The following is a 23,052-nucleotide window of genomic DNA, read 5'->3' on the forward strand; positions in this document are numbered from 1 at the left end:
TGCTGGGTCACAGTAGCTCAGTTGCACGTAAAGGAAAAAATAAGTAATATTATTATTCCTCCCAAGAAAATGTTTTTTTGGAACGTGTTCCTCCTGAACAGTCCAGTCCCGCACGCCGGAGCTCGAAGCCGCACACTCGGCTCCCGATCAGCACCGCGGATGTAAAAGCAGATGGAACGAGAGACAAAAAACCCCATAAATTCAGCTAAATCGGCGCCGTGTGCGCACCAGCCGCGCTCAGCGTGAACGCTTCAAGATTCATTTCGTCTCCGTCTGCAGCCGGAGCACCGAGCGAAGGGCAGAGGTCAGAGGCCGGGGAGAGGTCAGCCAACCAGACAGACGGCCGGCTCTCTGGTGGGACACTAACAACATGCTCATGTAATGTAAATAGCTACGTGGAATCAGTGCCCTGGGCAGAATGATCTTAAATGCACCGCTGCCTGTGCTAAAGTATTAATAACTCCACATCCAATAGAGTCCACTGGGCACATAAATATTGCTCACGTATTCAAACACTTTCACGGTGCAACGAGACCGTGAGAATATTCAGCTACATTTATAATCATGGCCAAACACGTCTTGTTGTTTGATATTTGCTCTTCAGGTAGCCTCAGAAAAGCTGTGAATCACTCTTTTGTCATAGTAGACTCTTTATTTACGGGCGTCAAAGGCTGAAATTATAGAGAACAATCGGTTTTCCAGTGGCCTAATCCTAATGAAAACAAACCTTTTGGAAAATCCAATATGCTCCCACCTTAGCCCCCCCCCTCTGTCGGGCGCACGCCGAAAGGAAAATGAAGCCACTTGGCTGCCGGGTCGTCTGCAGTGCAGCGCCTAACGAGGACTGGTGGAATTAGAAAGCGGAGAGGACAGCTGGTTGTCGGAGTCAGAGGACCCGCGAAGGTCCGTCATCTTAGCGCGGCTCTTTTTTTTGCAAAGCGACGCTGCCGTTTCCTCGGCTTTAATCTGTTTGATCCACAACCTTTCAGGAAATTCTAAAAAAAAAAAGAAAAGAAAGAAAGTCGAACAAATGTGACGTGAACGGCGTGCAGGTGTGAGATCGGCTCTTCTCAGCGTGCGGGGAACGGCGGCGGGGGCGGCTCACGGGATGTATGATGTGGGGGGAGGGGAGGGAGGGGGGGCTGAGCCGAGGCTTGAAAGAAAGAGATCAGAGGCCGTCAGGCAGAGCGTGACTTCCACAGGAATATCTCTATCGCCGTGTTGAATTCGACGTATCCCTCCTGATCCCCCTGCTATACACACACTTTTGTCTTTTGTCTTCATACATTCAATCTGAAGCTGCTACAAACCTTATGTTGACGTAAGGAACGGATCAAAAGAAGAAATGTGGTGTTAAAGTGGTCACACATCTCACATCTACGATAACTAATGTATTCATACGGTTGTTTCAGGTGATATACGATATAAAAGGGCAAATATATGGTTTTTCCATTCGACTGACAATGAATAAACAGGTCGTAGGTCTTCAGCGAGGGGTCTGTGACTCCTAGGGGGTGTATGTATAAATGAATATTTGAGCCTGTGTATTATTTTTACAGCTTACTATTACATGCAAAATGACGGTAATAATATATATTTAGAAACAGCACTAGGCTGAGTTTATAGCTGTTTGCCAACTTTAAAGGAGACAATATGTCAATAAGTACAATGTACTTCTAAAGCTAAAAATTAAGCTCTTGAGATAAATCTTTGCTGCTTAATTAATGTCAGTTTTTTTAGCTTGATATTTTCTCATTTGGTATATTCCAGGTGTATTTTTTTTATCTGTAGAGTAACAAGATGTGCAATTTACAAGATGAAGTTTCAATCTGGAGAGAGCAACAAGATAGCGACTGTTACGTTTAATGACAATGGGAGGAATTGTTGTAAATCCCAGCAGTGGTTAAGGTGTGGCTAAGGAGGAGCATGCTAAAGGTGAGGCTAGCTCAGTAGTTTTAGTAGTAGCTACGTGCTTCGGACTGAACCATGGGTATGAGGTTGTGTGTGTGTTTTTTTTCTCCATGCAGAGTGCGGGTCGTGGTTCAGTCCTGTATCCTGAACTAGGGTTTGTATCCTCATCCCACGCCCCTTCTCTTTCGTAGGGAGCACATTAGCTCGGACACTCAACCGACACAATTGTGTATTTCTGTGGATAGCGGTAAAAAGGGCTAAGCTAATCTCGGGGTAATGCGGTTGTGTGGTGGCAGCATGGAGGCGGCGCTAGGCTAGTTAGCTGGTGTCTTCTTGTTGGTTGCTAGCTGGTAGCTGACTGCTAGCCTGCTGGTCAGTTTTCAGTTGGACTCCCTTTGACTGGGTTTGTAACCGCACCGTTGATCCTTTTTGTAGTAGAAGAAGGAGACAATAAAATGCTTAATTTCTCATTTTGTACAGGTTTTCTAACCATTGCTAGTCATTCAGTTTGTGAGATACACACATTTTTTCATGTTTGAACACATTATGTATGCAAACATCTATTATTTTGTATAGATGACAGATGACTATAGCTCGAAAATATACATCATACAGCTTTAGTATTTATGTTGAATGAATCTGTATAATCGTGCGAACGTTTTAATGATGATGTCAAAATACTGAGTTTGCACTCTATTAACATAAATAAAGAATGAATGATATTTAATCATGGTTAATGGTATTTGTTAGTGTGGAAGTCACAGGGTTAAGATGGTTGTAGATAAAGGTGTGGGAGGAAAACCGTCAACATAACTCAACTCATTCCGTGTTCCTTGATTGAAATGACACTGCATCATTTCCTCTCTGACGCAGAATCATGTTCCAATTCCTACTAGTTTTTATCTGCTGATGGAAAATCCTGGAATCATCCTTGAACCTATTTCGTCTCAACTCCACGGGCGCCAATAATCACAGGGTATGTACGGTGGAAAAAGACGAAAAACAAGTCATTTCATGGCCGACGGAGCTGCTGCACGTGCGTGAAATTATTCATATCGCCAACGCGGACGGTGGCGACTCCATACGTTACATTTAGAAGCAGATCTGCTTTGTCGAGTAGGAGGGACATGGTCGTTGGACATCACTTTAAAATCGAACCGTGCGGTTTACAGTTTAAACATCAGGAATGTTTGCCTGCAAGATTGTTGCACGCGCCGCCGATTCCTGCAGGAACCCTGTAAGTTTATACATTAAGTGTTATTTGTGTTGGGACTCGTCTTTATATGTGAGACTTAACTGTCAAGGGAGGCCGAGCGACGCGCTCCTCTTGACCCTCTGCCCCTCGAAAAGATCTTCTTCTCAGCTTTACCGGAGGTGTTTTTCTCAAGCTGCAGAAACCGAACCCGGTCTCTGTGTATTTTGCAGCCTCGGGATCGCACTTGTACAGTACGTACACACACACACACACACACACACACACACACACTGCAGATGTCAGGACGGTTTCACGCACCAATAGACGCGGTGTTTCTGCACCTTCCCTCCCTCACGTTTCCCAATCTCCCCTCACGTCACACCTTCCTCCTTGTTTTTTTTTGCACTTTTCCATCACTCCTCTGACACTTCTTTGCCCTCGCTGCCTCTCTCCGCATCCCTCTCTTCATCATCCCAACCTTTTTTTACTTTTTATTTTTTATTTTACCTCCCTCCCCACAGCTCCACCTCGCCACATGGAGAATTGGAGAATTTCTTCCGTGAACAATACCAATTTATTTCCACCAGAACGCGGTCCACGGAGAGTCGTCGCCGGGATTGCGTTTGTGCGACTGTGTCTACTTGGTGTCTGCGCATCCCGGACTAATGCAAAAACCTGGTAAAATATAGGCTTTACGTGAGTCAGAACTCGAGTTTTTGTGCTTGCATCTCCGGTGCAGCCAGCTCTGCCAACTTCTTATCAAAAACCCGAGGTTGGCAGCGGCCCAGTTCAGAATTTGGCTCGTGCTGGTCAGCGCAGCAGCCAATCAGAAACCAAAAGTTTCCTTGGAAAAATCACTGGCTTATGTTGAAAAAGAAAAAAAGTGCATCCAATAAGCTTGGCACGGCAGAAAATCCCCGGCCATGTTCATCGTATCCTGGTTCCAAACCCTCTAATGCTCTGCCCGTTCAGTCTCTGCTGTATGAATAGCTTTCAATTAGCTGGGAAATAAACTGCAGGGCTGCTGACGAGTGTCAGTCTTCCCGGCTTAGTTGAGACCTTGTTCTGAGTTCGCAGAGGAACTCGACTACACCAAAATGAATTCATTCAGAATTGAAAAAGGAAGCTAAATAAGTACAACAAAACTTTAACAACTTTGATGGGAGCTTTTCTGTTCCACAAATGGACAGAGAGCCTATAATTCCTTCAGTGGTGCAGTGAAATGAGTTTGAACTGTGAACTGATTGGCTGGCAACCAACAGTCAAGAAGAAAAATATTCCGAAGAATTTTTAACAGATGACTGAACTGAAACATCTGTCAGTCACAGTCTATTAAGGTCAGTTCGAAGCTTGGAGTCTGGCAGGATGGATGCTGGCGTAATCTTTAGAATGGGCTGCCATGCAAAGTCAACTCTAAACTATAAATGCAACACAAATGACTACTTCTGCTGTCAGACCTTCACAAGCCTGGATCCTGACCCTCGACTGTATATAAAGATGAATACGACATCACCTGAAGGATTTCTGAAGAGGTTTAGAGACTTACCAATGCCTGAGACGCTGTCAGTCTTCTTGCAACCTATCGCCCCCATTTTGGTCAAAGCGGCCTTTATTTATTGACAAGATTAGTTGTGATGAATATGGAAATTAGTTGTAGATACCCAAACTGTTTTTGTACCAGGCTTATTTACATGACTTTCTGGACATTTTAACATGAAATTGTGTGTGGCTATGGCTGTGCATCTGCTATAGCTTAATTTTTGAACCCTGCATGTTTGTGCTATGGGACAAATTACAGCAGTTTGGTCCTTTAGAGTCAGTGTGGTGTCATTACAGCAATTTCATTTGTTCCCATTCCTGGAAGGGTCTTACACTCTTATAGCATGCACTAATCTGTCAGAAATTGAAAGTTCAAGGTATTGACTCACAGGACATTTTTTATTATTATTATTATAATATTTATTATATTAAAATAAGCAAAAAAAAAAAGAGGTCCAGTTGGAGAGTTGAGGCTTGTGTTGAAGCTAAGTAAGTAACTTTCACCGATTTAATCACACACTGTATAAAGATGGACGACAGAGCAGCTCCTCAAAAGTTAAGCCAAAGCATCTAGAGCTCCCCCTGGTGGTCAGCTGCAGTATAGGTCATAAGCTCCACCCCCTCCTTTTTAACGGACAGGAATGGACCAAACTAAAACACTAACATTATTTAATGTATTTGTTTATGCATGTTCAAGGATCAGTTTTTTTGGATACTTTTCTGTTTAATTAGTTATTTGACGCTATAGAAACAGGCTGTGACATAATGGCGACTCTTAGTTGCTATGCCAACCACTCTGTAAAGCGGTCCCGTGGGGCTGTGAGAGTTGTGAATAAATAAATAAATAAATAAATAAAAATAAGTACAGTGTGCAGTCCAGCATTTCCTTGTGGAGGTAGGGCTTAGTTTAAGAAAAATGCGAGTGAGTCTGGATGAAGTGTGGTCAGGTAATCAATATCGCGGCTTTGCGTGGATCCACAATGAGCTGAAAGACTCTAGAAATGAGTCTAATGAGATTTCACATTTGTTGATTATTATTGAGGGTGGTTTTTTACAACGGAGCCTCAGACCGTCCCGGGCGTCCTGTCTCTCCACCCCGTCTGCCACTGACATGGGGGACAAATGAAGAAGCTGTCGTGGATCGCTGAGCCTTAAACCTGAGAGGTCTCTCTCTCTCTCTCTCTTTCTGTCTATCTATCGGTCTCTTTCTCACACACAAGTACACACAGCGAGGGTTGGGATCAGGGCCAGGCTGTGAATCTGAGACTCACCCCCAGAGATTTGATACATCTTTGTTTTTGTGTGAGTGGGCAGCCACAGAGAAGCTGTCTTCATTTTTCACTCATCGTAGGGTTCAGCTCAGAACATTGACCCCGGACCTTTGGCTGCTCCAGCATCACCAGCAACACTAGTATCATAGCAAGGACATGGTGACATACACGGTGTGTTAAAATATGAGATCAAAATAACTGTCTTAGCTGTTTTTGTTTGTAGGAGATTATGAAGCTAATTATTTCAGACAGGAAAATAAAAAAAAATGTGGTGACACTGTAGATGTGATGTAGTGGATGTAGATAGCAACGCTGTGCTATATACCTTGATAATATCATTGTACTTTTCCCTTCATTGTTTTGCTGTGTCACGTGTCTTATCCTGTGTGAGTTTAGCTAAATCTATCAAATTGTTACTTATCATTTCTTTCACTTATCTATCAAATTGTAAATTAGCTTTGTTTAGCTTAACATATATAACTAATAACTAACATTTTATTTAACTTTTTTAACTTATCTTTTTTCTTACACGTCTAACTAGTCGCAACTTAGCTTAGCTTATCTAGCCTATTGTAATTTATTTAACTTAGCTTTACTGACTAGTTGTTTCTTAGCTTAGTTTAGTTTAGCATATCTAACGAATCCTAATTTAACTTAGTTTAACTTATCTCACCTACCATGACTTCATTTAGCTTTTCTAACCAACCTCAATGTATTTAACTCATCTTATCTAGTTGTAACTAAACTTAGTTTAACTTATCTCACCTAACGTGACTTAATTTAGCTTTTCGAACTAACCATAGAATGTTTAACTCATCTTATTTAGTTGTAACTTAGTTTAGTTTATCTTAGTTTAACTTATCTCACCTACCATGACTTAATTTAGCTTTTCTAACCAACCACAATGTATTTAACTAACCTCATCTAGTTGTAACTTAGCTTAGTTTAACTTATCTCACCTAACGTGACTTAATTTAGCTTTTTGAACTAACCATAACATATTTAACTCATCTTATCTAGTTGTAACTTAGCTTAGTTTATCTTAGTTTAACTTATCTCACCTACTGTGACTAAATTTAGCTTTTCTAACCAACCATAACATATTTAACTCATCTTATCTAGTTGTAACTTAGCTTAGTTTATCTTAGTTTAACTTATCTCACCTACTGTGACTAAATTTAGCTTTTCTAACCAACCATAACATATTTAACTGATCTTATCTAGTTGTAACTTAGCTTAGTTTAACTTATCTCACCTACCATGACTTAATTTAACTTTTCTAACCAACCATAACATATTTAACTGATCTTATCTAGTTGTAACTTAGCTTAGTTTAGCTTAGCTTATCTAACTAATCCTAATTTAGCTAAATTTAACTTATCTCACCTACCATAACTTAATTCAGCTTTTCTAACCAACCATAACATATTTAACAATTCTTATAGTTGTAACTTAGCTTAGTTTAGCTTAGCCTTAGAACTCAGTCATAGATCTAATACATAGATGTTAATAACCTCTTGTTTGTTTCACTGTATGACATCTAATTTCGCAAAAATCTGTGTTTTTTTGTGTGAAAGAAAAGAAGTCTCCAGATGTGAAAGCCACAGTCGGATAACTCCGGGGACGAGCCGTGACAGCGCACATGCTCACTCACGACCGCCTCTGCATCTCAATCACATCACGGCGTCGTACCTTGACAGCTGAGAGCGCGAGAGCGGGCGACCGATCGAGGCGCCGAGGAATCCTGCCAAAAAAACAGCCGGGGGAGCTACCAACGAAGAAGAAGGGCGATGAAATGAAGCGATGAAACCGACGAGGTTTTAATCAGGATCTCTTTATGCCGGCGCTCCGTGGAATTCTTCAGCGCCTCGTCAGGCCTCCTCCCCTCGCCGGCCGGCGGGCGACCTCCCAGAGTGCCTTGCTGCGTGGCCTTTTCAATAATGTAGAGGGGAGGAGAAGAGAGATAAAATGAGAGAGGAAGCGATTTCCCGGCGCTGTGGGAGCCCCCTGTGTGACATTTACCTGTAGCGAGGACCTCGATGTTCGTGTGTGTGTGTGTGTGTGTGTTTGATGGCCCTATTCCAGACTAATGACCCCCCCCCCCCTCCAGCACACACACTCAAGGCACCAAACTCTTCTGCTAGCGATGCCACATGTGTCCTTTAGAATCACACCGACGGGAAAGAAAGAAAGAAAGTGGGGGAGATAATAGCCAACAGGGAGCGCTGGGAGTTTGAAAAGTGTGAGAGCTGTGGAGACGAGGAGATGAGGAACAGTCGAAGGCCAGAAAATAAAGGTTAATGAGCAGAGGAGAGCATTTTTGTCGGCGACTGACGGAGAAAGAGCAGAGCCGGAGCGATCGTCCCGTTTAATCCGTCAGCTCCACCTGTTACTATTTCATACTTCATTAACTGCGCCGCCTATCCGGCGCGCCGGGCGGTCTCCTCTCTCTCCGCGGGAGTCCGCCGCCCCCCCCCGCCCGGACACATGGCATCTATCATTACCTCCCCGCGTCAGCTCAGGGCCCTGCAGAATGTCACACAGCTGGAGCGCGAGGCTCTGAAGACGGATGAAGCGGGAAAACCCCCGTGAATATCTCTGAAACGACGGAGCGCACTTCTGCTCGCTGCAATTTGAGTTATTGAAGGGGGCTCATTGTGGCGCTGCGTAAACCAGGTACAACCGATGATTTCATTTTCATGTGGTACGCGGCTTTCGAGAAAATGCCGAGTTCTTTTCTTTGTTTCCCCCACGGTAATTCACAAACTGCTAGTTCGTGTTCCTTGATTCCTTCCAGTTTCACCTTAAGGTCATTTAGGTTTTGAACATATCAGACAAACAACGGAACATTCGTCAACATTCAAACATACCACGATGTTGCCAAATCTGTCAACACGAAGAGCTAACAAACACAAGCTTACGATTTAGAATAGATTGTGTGAACCACTGAGTCTGACTGAAGCAACGTTTATATGCCTTCGTGCTGGAGGCAGCTGTGTCCGGAGGCGCTTTATTTTCTGGGCTGTTCAATGCAAACTCACAAAATCTGAGGATCTCCTTGAAGAAGTTTCCTCCGATCTGACACAAAAGTCCAGTTGGACTCAAGAACTGATCAAATATTACGTTTGGCCTCGACCCAAGCGACAGCATGTTGTATAGAGTCTAGACAGACATGGAAGGAAGCTGCCACTTGACTGGTTGGTGGAGGCGACGGCAAAAACACGACCACAAGGAAAAAGGAACCTCTTCAGCCGTTTATTTGAAACAAATATCAGCGGATGTGATAACGACGTGGTCTCGGAGGCTTGTGTCGACTCCTTCAGGACAACTTCCTGTCTGCTAGTCTCTGAAAGGGACACACAATACAGGGCCCTTTACTGTGCGCATCTCTTGTGTTATTCCTGAGCTCAAACGAGGAGTTTTACATTTTCAAAAATGCCAAAGGCCATGGAAGTAATTTTTCAGCGCATAGTAAATGAACATATTGCAGGTTGCTTGAGAAGAGTTCATATTTGAGTTTAATATATCAGAGGAAATATTCACAGTAGCCTCTCGGTATGTGTTCAGAAAGCCTTAGCACCTATGCTACTCACTAATTGTTAGCTTGGGGCTCTTCTAGATGCCGACGTATGACATTAGCTTATTTGCTCTTGACCCAATGAATTTGTGAACATTGCTTCCCGTGTTGCATTGAATGTGAGTTTACATTCCTGTCATATTTATTTTAATAATCATAATCAATACTGTATATAAATTACCTTATATATGCTGAGAAATAGCTTCTGGTGTTGAAGACGACTCGGTGTCAGGGAGCTGAAAAGAGGTCACAGCTCAGTGTCACCGTTTGTTTACGCGGAGAAAAGCGACGGCTGAGCGGTGTGCTAAATCACCACCCACCTGTCTGCGGAGACAAACTACAAAATAAAGTCAGGCTGTCAAGGCCCCGTCGGAGATCAACGCTCCCGAATTCGCTGATTAATAAGAGCGTGGCGACGCTTAAAAACACACTGAAGCCGGTAGCGTGCGCCAGTCTGGGTCATGTTGCTGCTACAGATAATTCTCTGTGTTGTTTAAAGTCAAACTAACGCCTTTTAATCCTTAATGTGAGGTAACTACGTGTATTTATTAACACTTCTGTCTGAATGTCCAGCTAAGTGGCTCCAAACCTTTCAGAGTGGAAATAAAGGTGCATGAAGCAGTTAATGACATGAGAAAGAAGAATCCTGCTGAACGAGGTTTCCTCGGATTTTAAGATATTCGATATTTCCTCTATGGGTCTTTGAAACCAAGTCCAACAATCCCCTTCCAGGTGAGAGATGATGTGTTGAAAGAAGCTCTCACTATGTGAATCTCCCAGTCTAATGGTGACATCTTGTGGCTCAGGCTGAGCGCTACCATCTCCGATCCAAGCACCAATGTGAAACCCAGTGTGAGCGCTACGTTTTAAACCCCCTCATTTCAGCGCGCTCTGCCCGGTGGCCGCAGCCTGTCTCAGCAGCAGCTCCCCGGCCAGGTCGGGCCTGCCGCTCCTGGCCAGGCAGCGGGCGAGCTGAGCGGCCTTGGGTCGGTGGGGGACGGCGGGCAGCCCCCTCCTCCACAGGGCCAGGACCTGGAAGGCCCGGGAGGACGGGCTGCCCCCGGCCCGGAGCTTCACCAGCTGAGCGGCGCTGCGACGGAGGCGGAGCGAGAGCACCAGCGACGCTGTTTCCTCCTCCGAAAGCTCCCCAGACAACCACAGAAGAAGAGAGTCTGACAGGGAATCTGCAACGAAGGAAGTAAGCATTTATATTCTTAGAGTAATGTAAAAAATCCTGCAATAAACAACCTAAAAGTATGAAAAGAAAAAGGCCCTTTCAGTGTTTAGAATGCAGTGATATAACAACTTGTTTTCAAATCTGTAATGAGCGTCTGTATGAAAAAAAAGACCGTTCTCAGTTCATTTGCATTTATTTTTCCCTATAAATGAATCTCGCTTGGAAAGCCGCATGTTTTTATTTAAAAGTTATCAGCCGATGCAAAACCGTACAACTACGAAGTCGAAACTGACGGATTAAGGCCGTAAACTCTAGTTGAAACCGTGAGATAAGAAGCCGGCGAGGATGAACGACCCACCTGCCTCCTCGCATAACTTCACCCGGGCTGCAACGGGCCGATTGATGTTTCTCACTTTCTGAAATGAGACGTAATGAATCAGGTATAAATATCCTTTTATCGTGAACACAATGTTTGACCTGATTCTGTGGACGTCGCTGCACCTTGGGTAGAGTCAGAGACAGCTTACAGACGGGGTCTCCCAGGAGCTTCGCGTCCTTCAGGAAAGCTCCGCCCCCTCGCCACTCCAGCTGACCTCTGGCGACCCTGTAAAACATGGCCGCCCCCTTGTAGTGAGGGGAGCTGTAGTTTCCGAAGGGGTCCACTTCGGTCAGACGCACCACGAGGCGGTTCTTCCTCTGGCTGTGGAAGGTGATTCGCTCGTGCGCCGCTTCGCTTTTGCTCTTGTGAGCTCCGGCTGTAAAACAGATGTAAACATTTTATCTTGTTATTTTATAATGTGAAATCTGTGCATCTCGGTCTACAAAACCCATCTGGATGTCAAACCGAGTGAACATACCAGTGATCATCTTGACAAAAAAAGAAGAAGAAAGAAGTCCGTGCAAACTAAACATTGCCTTCTACTTTACTGTGTGGTTTGTGGCATCCTGTTATGTGATGAGCAGCAGCATGAAGACTAACCAGCCTAGAGCAGCCACAACTACTTTCAAATGCCGACGTCTATTTAAATTCAGTCCTAAAACAATGTTAGAATCTGGTTTCTCTCAACTGTTTCTTTGTTTACACAGTTTAAGCAATAAGAGAAGATGCTGCATAAAATGTAAAATGAAATGTACCACTACATTTTCCTAAACATCTCATTCGAGTGGTAGGAAACCTTGAATCCACGCCTTTCAGAAACTGGCATTAGGTATTTGAAGACAACATAGGGCCTGGTAAAAAGACACTTAGGTATGTGGTCAATGTACTGCTCTGGTTTTTATGTCAGCCATGCTAGCCATGGAGGCTAAATGCTAACGTGTGAACAATTTTAAGTGCATGTAAACACATAGTCTAACAGGAACTAATGTTTATTATGACCACATTTTATATGGCCTACAGTCTATGGGTGGTTAGCATGACAGCAACAACTTTCAGCTAACAGAAAGCAGGAAGTAATGTTTACAATAACAACTATCGTAAGTTAGCATTTTACCATGCTAACAAATTTAAGTGCGCGTATACAAAAAAATAATATATAGTCTATGGTAAACACACCGACCAACAGCTAATGACAAGCAAGAAATAATACTTTGGCTACTGTTGGTATTTCACTTGTTAGCATGCTAACGTTTGCTAATTAGCAAATAGCAGCAAGCTATGGAGCTTCCTGTGTCTTTTATTAAAAACACATTAAAACACTTTGCTTTGCTAGTGTTGCTATTGCTTATAGCATAAGTGTAGTGTAAGTTTTATATACGTATTAACTTTATCTTGTCAGTGTTTTAGCTATTATTAGCTTGTTTTTATTATTTTTTATTATTAAAACCTGAAGCACATTGACTCAACTCCTGAAATGTGCTGTGTTTCAGCCATGACAGTCTGAACTAAATTGATTTAGAGCTACATTTTACTGAATTACAGAACAGTATTTATACATGGTCTGGTGAAGCTAGGAGGAGGTCAAAGTTAATGTAATCATTTTGTTTCACCATGTCAGCATTCTCCCATTATGCGGATCTTCTGGACTAAGCTCATCATTCTACCCGACCTTCTACCTGTGGAGGTGACGTTGCCGCTGAAACGCAGGAGGAGCTGATCCGCCTCACACATGGAGATCTCCGACGAGATCTCCGCCGGGCCGCCGTAGCCCTGAGCTCGTAGTTTGCTCAGCTCCCAGCTGAGGTCTCTGGTGAGCAGCGCGGCCACCAGGACGGCGTGGGGCTCGTCCGGCCTCCGCTGCAGGACCACGGTGACCGAGTGGCAGCACACGGACTCCTCCAGCTCCTCCGCCAGGGAGCTGAGGTGACAAGGCTGCAGTGGGGAGAGGAGGCGAGCCACGAGCAGTCTGCAGAGAGGGAGGGGGGAACTTAAGAAGTCGAGCTCGGCGGAAAGATTAGATTGTCTGTTATCGTGAGCCGGAACGCAGGTAATATAATATACTTAAGACAGAATGAGGATTTCAGAAAAAAGTGCATTACATCCCCGACAAATCAGCTGTAGATAAGAAAGAAGAAGAGAATTAGAGCTCAGGAGGGAAATAATAAGAATCCATCTTTATTACAACTGGATCTAATTTCACTTTTTAACTAGAGGAGAAATTAATTTGCATACTTTTATTTTGTCCTTGTATGTGACTTCATGTGTGTTGTTACATTCTGACTGAGGAATGCTGTAGTGAGGAATGTAAAGCCTCCCTTTACCCATACTGCCCTTCTTAAAGCCCTTATGTAAAGAAAAGCTTTCCTTAAATCTGGCTGCTAGTTGGAGAGTTCCTTTTTAGACTACGCACGTCTACATGAGAGGAATTTACTCTCGGCACCACGAGCCTAGTGAGGTAAAGGAGTAGTGTGGTGAGTCGATCATTTATTCTACGTTTGTGTGTCTGCAGTTTAAATAAAGCCAGATCATTCAGTCAGTATTGAAATTAGCAATTATTAATTGACTACTTACCGATACACTTCTAGCTTACATTGTCTTGATTTTCTTTTAATTATTTTTGAATGATGGCCTTGATGAAATTCATGAACTGTTCCCGGTTACTTTACGTAGCGTCGTATAATTAAAATGAATCGAAGATCAAACACAAATTAAAGAAAGGATTAAAAATGTGTTTTCTTCATAAAAGCAACACTTGTGTAGAGTTTAAAACGTTTAGTGGCTACACAGATTCCTTTCTAACACATTTCCCCAGGATACAATGGGGGTACTGTGTAAAGTACTGGCTTGCTGTTGAGACTTGGGGACTTCGACACTGGTTGAACCACCAACCTACGCTTACTCCACAATGTGTTCTACAGAGTCACCCCTCCAAACAATTGGTTATTCAAAAAAAGGCTCTGTCCAAAGGCAAACCAAGCAACTGAACTGAGAACCCCTAGAACCAATAAGAACGGTATTATTGGTGTTACTTTGTCATGTGCTCCAGGATCTCCAAGGTTTTTCCCACCGGGCTTCTCATCAAACATCTCCATGTTGAAATTTCCACCAGAGCTGATCGTCCACAAGTAAGCTTCCTGACTTCCAGAGGACTCTGTCTGAGTATGAAACCCTCGGCCCCTCAGCCACCCGGCCCTCTTTGCGTATCCAGGGGCAACGTTTTCCACTTCCTCTGTGTGGTCGGGGGTCTGATGATGGGGGCGACCGCCGGTGGTCAGTGTCTGGATGTGGCCGTGACGACGGCTCAGGACCCCAAGAACCTGCGACGCATGTCCAACACGCTCATCGGGCTCCTGGGCCTCGGATACCGAACAAATGTTGTGAGAAAGCCCCTGTTTTCCTCTTAAATGCCGTGGCTCGAATATATTGTAAAGTTTGTAATTCCCTGGTGTTTTCTTTTGTATGTTTCAGAAGACCTTGGTTAAACAAAACCTGAAAAGGCTCTACTTCTCTGAGAGGTGTGAAGGACGTTTCAGTTCAAGAGCATCTACGCTGCTCTTGCACGATAAAAGATGTTGTTTTTTTTTAAAATTGCTCTCTCTTTGTGTTCTAGTTTCAGAAGTTTTCTTGGTGAGAGAAGAATATTTCTGCCAGTTACTTGTGATTTCCACTTTTCGCGTGCGTTTCCTGTGAAGCAAACAAACCTGGAGTCGACATCTAGGAACTGGATCTCAACAAAAAGGTGCGAGCAAAAGTGGTTTGTGTCTTGGATAATTAAAATCATCGGTATAAAGTATTGCGCTGGTTTCACTTTATTTATCTTGCACAACCATCTTCTGGTCCATGGTCAGGTGCAGCACTCATTACATCCTGTTTTGCGGTGGGAGCAGCCGACTCATACTGATACTGTGCTTTAGAGGCCGCGGCCTGAAGATTAAAACTTACAGGTCTTCAAATCAGATGCAGCGGTTGATAACCTTCAGCAGAGAGGTGCGAGGAGACGTGGTGAGTTGAACAGAAGCTCATTTAAAATGCTCTCTGTTAAGAGTCTGCTTTTGATAAAATACGACGTTTGCTTTTCTTTGCACAAGATTTTTCTTTTACTGGACGGACTGGCTGGAAAAGCCAAAACTGGACGGGACGCGAATGATGCTGCAAATCACCCGACACGTCTCACCCTGGGGCTGTCTGCGCTGTCTGTACTTCTGCTTTGGATGTTTCTGCCTCGTTTTGCACTTTGTGCCACGATCGGTTTGGCTTTGAACGCGCCGCGCCATACCCGCCGAACAGTGTTACCGCGGAGAGGCTCAGAATAAACATTTGAAATTGATTCTTTGTCTTTGGCATTTGGTTTTTCCCAAGTCTGACATCTGAGACGCAGGCTTTTATCACAAAAAAGTAAATCAGCGTGGTTTATTCATCACTGCGCTGAGGTTTGCGGACAAAACAATAGGAAAGAATAGCTACGTATTTTGGAAAATGTCCAATCTGCATTGAAAACCCCTTTAGGTGTTCACCCGACGCTCTTTTTTCAGCTCCAACTGCTCCTCAGTGCTGCACCGAGGCTCCTAACAGGACCTGAAAACCTGATTAAATTAGTTCCCTGCAGTGGCTCCTTGTTAGCTCTGTATCTGAGTGTGCTATTCTAATAATTGTCTACAAAGGGCTGTGTGGTCTTCACCCTGAATATGTTCTTTCTATATGAGGCTCTGTCGGGAAAAAACCTGGCAGCCGAGCTACACAATGTTTTTCTGTCCCTCGGGCAAGGACATAATCAAATGATCAAAGGGCCGCTTCAAATGCTGGAGTTGGTCTCTGGGAAAATGGTGCAAACAAAAGCTTAAACACACATTTACGTGCTGGGTTTTACGTGCACCCAGTCTACTAATTTGTATCCCTTTTGTGTTTTGTTGGTCCTTGTCGCATAAATCGCTTTTGTCACAATAAACCGCTGTGTTTAAATTAATAATTTCCTGCAGCTTTTTATTGTTGCACCAGCGATGACTTTTCAAAGACAAAACGCCGCGCCACAGACCTGTCGTAGCTCTCCGTCAGGTCGAAGGACACCAGTCCGTTCTGCTGGTTTCTGGCGGCGACTTTATCCAGGATGCTCCACTGATTGTCCTTTGAGCCCAGGACAGTCAGCGACTCATTGGACGTCACCTTGGACTCCACGGAGGCGCCCAAGATTCTAAAAGGGAGATGAAAACCGCTATTTTTTTAAGCTGTACTGTTGACAACTTTGACATTTTACAGTGAGAGATAAGCCGGGGCTTCCCTCCGCATCTCTTATAATAGTGCTGACCACTGCTATCGTCATGAATCAAGACCAACCAGCCGTAACTACTTGCCTAATATTGTGTAGGTCTCCAGTGTGCTTCCAAAACAGTTCTGACCCATCAGGGAATAGACATGGGCCTTCTGACTCTGTCCTCTTGTGTCTGACACCAGGATGCTACAAGAGGGAGCCTCTAGTACCGGGGATTGTTCCTAAGCATCTGGCAGATACTTAATGACTTTGGGATCTAGGGATTTTGGAGGCCAGGTTTGGATATTTTCTGTTTTTTGAGCTGTTCTTTAACAGTTTTTGTCCTTAACATTGTCCTGCTGGGGAGTGTTGTTGCTATGTGGGTTGTATGTTATCTTCACAACCACTGGTATGTTCTAGTTCACAAAAATCTGGACAAACACAATTAAGACACGCTCACCTCACTCTGATTGAAGCCGCTGGATCCCAGGGTGGAGAAACGCTGACGGGCCGAGTTTGGTGATCTGGGTTCTCCTTGGAGCGCCTCTTTTGTTCAGTGTTAGGGGGACACGGCAGCGTTACCATGAGGGGTCTTCTCAGAGGCTGCGAGGTCGGGTGGGTGAGGTACAGCAGTGGGCTGGTGGACGCCACTGAACGATAGGTCTCGTTTTTGGACTTGACAGCAGCCAGAAGGACGGCGTCTACCGGCTGGATCTGAAACAGGCGAGGAAACAGCTGTTGCGCGTGATTTAGCTGACGGTTTGGACAGGTGCTGCGTTGATGTGAAAATACTTTTGTTGTATGTTGTTTTATCAAGGATAACTGAGCAGAGTGGTAGTTGGCGTTTTTTGGAATAAGATCAAGCAACAAACTTCTGCTGTGAAGATAGTCACAAAGGACACATCCGTTCATGTTTCTTCTTTATATATGCAAACATCTGTGAGATGTTGAAAATTACAAACAGACTATTATTTCTCCATCCCTTGCTTTATTTTTCTGGAAATTTTCTTAGTGACGTCTCAGTTTTTGTTTTCTTTTTTCCTTTTTACAATTCTTAGAAAAAAGGTACACTTCTAACTAGTTTTGACAAAAGCTAAATGCTTGGTCTCAACATCCTTTACATAATCTACACCAGCTTTAAGTGTTAGCAAAATTGTATTAGATGTTAAAATCAGTAGGATAAAGAGATGGGTCAGTATTATGGTTAAACCATACCATGGTCTGTGCCATTACGGGAGCCGTGAAGGTTCCTGGGAGGTAGTTCAGACTAATTCGGGGGTCCATGGGGAGTTTTAATGACAAACCCCTTTTGGGAACCATGTAATTTTCTCTCTTCAGACAGGAAACCACTGCAAATAGACCCAAAGAGTACACCTTCACTTCGGCAAATGAGCCCTGACAAAGACAAACAAAACATCAATTAAATGGGCTATTTTAGCCGCTTGAACCATTTATACGCAAACAGATTAAAGCAAGTCATGACCAAAAACACACATTTACAACCCAGTCTGTCACTCTAGGTTATGCAACATTATTAGATTCCTATCAAGGTAATGAGCTAATGTTCATACTGAATGTACCAACAATATGGTCACAGACAACATATTTTTTCAGATGCGGTCAGAGTCATAGGCTTTTTCATGCTATCAATCCCAACCACCACCTTGAGTAAGACATGGCCATCTGATTGTCATTTAATTTGTTAAAAAAAGAAAAGAAAAGTAACTGATAAAGAAGTGTATTTTCTTGTATCTAAAAAAGGTTGGTAAAACTTGTTTTTGCCTTCCTGAACATGTGTTACATGATCTAAAGATCAAAGAGGTATTCCACAAGGCTATATGTTAGACCCTCTTCTGTTTTCTGTTATTAAATAAATTTATATATATATATATATATATACACACACACACACACACACACACACACACACACACACATATATATACAGTTGTCCCCCAGAACTTTCTTCAAAGATCACTTATATAATAAAGACAGTATTAATCTAGAAACAATAGATGGTACTTTGCAAATCAGTATTTTCATACTACATAAAGCTTAAACTGCCTTCATATTCAAACCCTGGGTTTTATGAATAGTATTCTGTAAATACTTTAGTAATTTAATTTCGGCTGAAACTGACTTGACTCCAGGTATGTGAGTATTTGTAAACAACAGAAGGCCTTACCCTCTGCCCTCCGTGAACGCCCTCTGTTGTCAGAGGGGTGATGTAGCTCGCCCTCCGCTCCTCGTCGACCACCTTCACGGCGATGTCCCTGCAGCTGCCGCGATACCGCGCGCAGTAAGGCACGGCCACAGTTAGAGGGAAGCGACAGGTGCTTCTGTCCTGAACTTTCACCCGGATCACTCTGCTGATCAGCTCTTCCGAGCCGGTGACCATCAGGCAGCTCAGGGCGTCGGCCACCTCGCACCTCAGCAGTCCGGCCGCACCCTCGGGCGCTCTGATAAAACATGCGTCTGGTACATCGGAACGGTTGTCCTCCAGCTGTCCGGTGAGCCTAAACAATATTTTAAAACACAAGCGATGAAGCTCATGATATAAAAGCAACACTATTTTCTGATTAGTGTGTAATTTGCTTTTGCGTGTTCACGTTTTCTTCTGCTAGTATTAAAATTCTTATCAAAACATGAAAATATGTGACCAAGAGCAGTGTAATTTTTGAGCAACATTTATGGCAGAATGTGAAACGCTGGGGCATGCACTTTCCGTATCAGCTTCTTCCAGGCTTCAGAGCCTTTGCCTCCGGTCTGAATCTTCCGACGCCTTTTAGGCAAATGCTGCCATTGACCCGACAGTGAACTGCATGAAATAACCAGGCTGTGTGGAGGCCAGGAGGCCGAAACGCTTGCACTTTGTGATAAAGCGTCGCAGGGAGTTTGCTTCTGTACCAGTGAGCAGGAGAAACGGTGGGGCGGAATCAAATCAAGTCCAGGCTCACCGGCCATCCCCATGTAGGGTAGAGAACATAGTTATCATAGTATTTACAGTGTCTTAGCACACCACTTGCAGGTGATAGATTAGCTACTATACTATTTAACATATTTGTGTATAAGTACATCCAGAAGTCCCCATGACAGTGTTGATTATAGAGAATCAAGAAAGCATTTCATTAGGTGCAATAACAGGATGCGCCCATAAGTACTAGATGAGTCATCAGCATTTAAATGTTGTTTTCCAGAAAATGACAAACTCTAAAGTACCATTTAAAATACCTATAGAACAACTTTTTTGTCAGGCCAGGCCAGGTACTGGTGTATAGTTCAAGATATATCATTCACTCAAATTCTATTTGATTGTTTTACCTACTTTAGAGCGAAAGGTTTAGTGGGATAAATAAAAGTGGTGGTTAAATCAACTTACCCGACTGTAATCCATTCGCTCTTTGCCTCCTGTTCATCCCTGCCATCCATCAACTCTTTGTCCTTTTTTGACTCCTCCAGTAAATCTGTCTGACAATGATTGGGTTCCTCTACAGAGTCACTCACTTGACCTTTGACTTCCCCGGCGTCTTCCTCGTTGCTGCGGCGGCTGAATGTGAAGCCGAGCTTTCGTTCAGCATCTTGTGATGACCACGTGTGGTTTGGATCATCTCCATCTTCCACCTCCTGTTTGGGCCCAGAGTCGGGCTCAGGTGGATGACGGGAGTTCAGAGGGTCGCCGGCATCTTCAGGTCGCTCCGGAGTTCCCGGGTCTCTGGATTCCTGAAGTGCTGCGTGAACCGTCGAGGCCTCGTCTACAGACAATTGGTGAATTTCTGCATCCAGCTTGTCAGTGATCCCTCTCAGTTTTCCCGTAATGTCGTCTACGTCCTCTCCAACACTCAGGAAAGTGTCCCTGAAGGAGTGTGAGCAAGGCCCAGCTCTACATTCTGTCATATCTGAAACAAGGACCACATCACAGCCAAACCTTTACATAACAAGGCTCCATTTTTTGAAAGCAGTTTAATTGTACTTGACTTTAACACTTACATTAGACCTGAACCTTTAACTTTATGTCATAGACTCGTTTTGATCAATAACGTCTCAACTGTCTGACTTCCAAGATAACAGAACTGTTTCATTTTCCAGAAAGAGCTATTTCCAAATAGGTGAACGTTGAAATTGCATTGGTATTTCGGACTTGACAACTTGTTTTGGACATACTTATTCTGGAGCACGGGATTACGCAGTACAGTCATTCAGAGATTTTGGACAGGAGTGTATGAAAAGCTTGGATACCTGGTTGTAACAAGTCCTCACAAGCTACCGCCTGGTCCCTATTCAATAAAATGGGTAGGCCAACAAAAGACATGATGCACTTTGAATCAAAACAGTAACCGGGCAGCGGCCGATGATGTATGGCGGGTCGACAAGTATTTACAAGAAGGCATGTGGACGAGCCGGTGGTTGGCTGTCGTCTTTGCGGTGTGTTCAGGTGCACCTTTTTTTTGGCCCAGACACAGGACACGTGAGGAGACGTCGCGGCCCGTCATTGTTGTTGCTTTGGCTGTGTCTGTCCCTTTAAACTCCCTAAATACTAGAAGTCATTTAAGGTCCGCCTTTTCAACCGACGCTTCAGTTCCTTTTAGGAATTTTCTTAGAGACTCTTCAAATACTTTCAGTATTTTGACAGTACAAAATGATACTTAAAGTTCCACTCTTCCCTCAGTTTTTTTGACTGCTTTAAAATGCAGAATTATGTAAATGCTGTGTGCATTTTAGCTGCAGTTTTATTTATTTATTTATTTATTTTAGACATATACTTTCAAAGGGCCGTAGATTAAAGGCATCACTCAGACAGACCCACATACCTGTTGTAGAACGGTGCTGCCGATCACCGCCCCCTGCTGGAGACTTCATGAACACCGAAGCACATTTTCTGAGGGCCCCCCTCCAAACTTCCAGCCTGCCTGAATACAACACACTCATCTCCCTGAGCACTCCCAGAACTTTCCGCTCGCTCTCTTTCTCCTCCTGCTCCCCATCAACACGTAATCCTCTCCTTTCATCCTCCTTTTCATCTCCTGCTGGACTGAGTGTCCCTCCCTCGCTCCGTCTCTGCTCGTCCTCTCCTAAGCATCTCCTCACACCCACTGTTCCATTATGCCGATGTCTGCCGCGTCTGACAGCCTCCAGCCCCTGAATAGTTTCTGTCAACACGACGAGGAGACCGTCCTCACTCTTTAGGCCACAAAGGGGCTTCGCCTCATCCATCTGTCCATTCACTTGCAGATACGTATCCACGCTGCGCTGAAAAATCCAAAAGAAGACATTCAGGAGCATCAAAGCGGGCCTGTTTTCTGGCCTGCTGGCAAAGGCGCCTCATTCCTTTAACAAAATTTAAGAAACCACCGTAAAATATTTATTAAACACATTGCATTCCTCGTGTACCTCCTTCGAGACTTTTCTGCCGGGGCCCTCTTGGTTCGCCGTGTCCTTGGCATTGAGCGCAACTGCGTGCAGCTTTTCCACTTTACAGGAGCCAATGCTGTATTTATATGGCTGCCAGCAGTAAAACAAGTTGCCAAGGCGACCTCTGGGGGCGTGGCAGGAAGGGGACAAAAGAGGGAGCCACGGTGCGAAGGACAAGAGCGCTGTCCCCCAGGCGTCTTCCATTCTTCCATCACTCATTTTACTGCTTACACATGGTGACAGTAAAAGATGTGAGCTCTCGAGCTTCACAGACCCATAAGTCACTCAAACAAAAGCCAAAAGTTGGTCCGGAGTGAATACTTTGTAGTTTTTTTTTTTTTTCATTATAAATACAAGCAGTGTCACTTATTTTGAAGGCTTCTGAGCGTTTTATTGAAGCAGCCAGTCAACAACTACACAAACACAGCGTGGAGTGGCATTCTGTGGGTTTCCGGTGGTATTTCTAGTTTTATAGTCCTCATGACATGAGTGGTGAAAGAGGTATTCAGATGCTTGACTTAAACTAAAAGTAGAAATACTGGAGTGTTAAAAAGAAACAGCCCTGAAATCAAAATGACATTTTAGTAAAAAAAAAAAATATTGTCAGCAAAGTGCAGTATTAAAAGTACTGTGAGGGGTATATTATTTTCTATTTATGTGCATTTTTCATGTTGCGATTCATCTATGTGGAAGAATAAAGTTAAACTCGTCAAATGTTTAAACTGGTCAATATTAAGCTCAATACCAGAGCCCTGAAACTGAAGCAGTTCAAGTGGATTTGGCCGTGGATCATTTCCCTCTTCACATCTGTTCTGTGGTGTTTGTGTTGAGGTGGACTCGGTGGGTCCTTCAGAGCCAGACCACGGTGCTGCAGCTTTTTGTCTCCATCATGTGGCTGATTGTGCTCATGACCCATTACTGGATTATATTTACGGAATTTATTTTATTCTGTCACATGTACTAATGTCCATCTCAGCAGCTGGAAATATATAACATGACAACTGTAATATAGGAAATGAACAATTATGATTGTAAATTTTATGTAATTGTTTTATATTATTTTTTAAAAACTTAAAATTCCAGAGCTTCCACATTATTCATGACTTGAGTTTTGTTGTTAAGCAAAATGCTACTTTAAATATTAAAAAAATAATAATAATTGAATGTAGTAGTAATATATAAAAAACAATGAATTAGAAATATTACTAGGTCAAGTGAAACTATTAAAAAAAAATGTAAATATAAAAGTATACAGCAATAATAAATTTCATACGTTCTAAGATACGTTAAATCTATTATTTATTTATTTTTAAAATCTATTCATTATTATTACGATAGAGGATATGCAT

The 23,052-nt window shown here is 43.5% G+C and overlaps 2 protein-coding genes across 5 annotated transcripts; one reads left to right on the top strand and one right to left on the bottom strand.

Moving 5' to 3' along the window:
• Window positions 1-9,184: 9,184 nt before the first annotated feature.
• Window positions 9,185-21,770, bottom strand: dthd1 (death domain containing 1). 2 transcript variants are annotated; one of them, XM_047578588.1, is made up of 11 exons: window positions 21,683-21,770; window positions 21,103-21,541; window positions 19,674-20,190; window positions 18,480-18,810; window positions 17,510-17,689; window positions 16,755-17,008; window positions 16,082-16,237; window positions 12,726-13,015; window positions 11,172-11,425; window positions 11,029-11,086; window positions 9,185-10,677 (listed from the first exon to the last, which is right to left on the bottom strand). In XM_047578588.1, exons 2-11 carry the CDS (start codon window positions 21,503-21,505, stop codon window positions 10,370-10,372), a joined length of 2,751 nt encoding a protein of 916 aa, XP_047434544.1. In that variant the 5' UTR covers window positions 21,506-21,541; window positions 21,683-21,770; the 3' UTR covers window positions 9,185-10,369. The 2 variants fall into 2 exon arrangements, with proteins under 2 accessions (XP_047434544.1, XP_047434535.1); XM_047578579.1 differs by lacking the exon at window positions 21,683-21,770 and having other exon boundaries at window positions 21,103-21,659.
• Window positions 13,322-16,012, top strand: LOC125004174. 3 transcript variants are annotated; one of them, XM_047578617.1, is made up of 6 exons: window positions 13,324-13,520; window positions 14,159-14,426; window positions 14,518-14,564; window positions 14,660-14,788; window positions 14,898-15,051; window positions 15,138-16,012. In XM_047578617.1, exons 2-6 carry the CDS (start codon window positions 14,211-14,213, stop codon window positions 15,360-15,362), a joined length of 771 nt encoding a protein of 256 aa, XP_047434573.1. In that variant the 5' UTR covers window positions 13,324-13,520; window positions 14,159-14,210; the 3' UTR covers window positions 15,363-16,012. The 3 variants fall into 3 exon arrangements, with proteins under 3 accessions (XP_047434564.1, XP_047434573.1, XP_047434557.1); XM_047578608.1 differs by having other exon boundaries at window positions 13,322-14,426; window positions 14,521-14,564; XM_047578601.1 differs by having other exon boundaries at window positions 13,324-14,426.
• Window positions 21,771-23,052: the final 1,282 nt, after the last annotated feature.

Source organism: Mugil cephalus, chromosome 1 (assembly GCF_022458985.1).
Source record: "Mugil cephalus isolate CIBA_MC_2020 chromosome 1, CIBA_Mcephalus_1.1, whole genome shotgun sequence".
In the NCBI taxonomy this organism is placed as follows: Eukaryota; Metazoa; Chordata; class Actinopteri; order Mugiliformes; family Mugilidae; genus Mugil; species Mugil cephalus.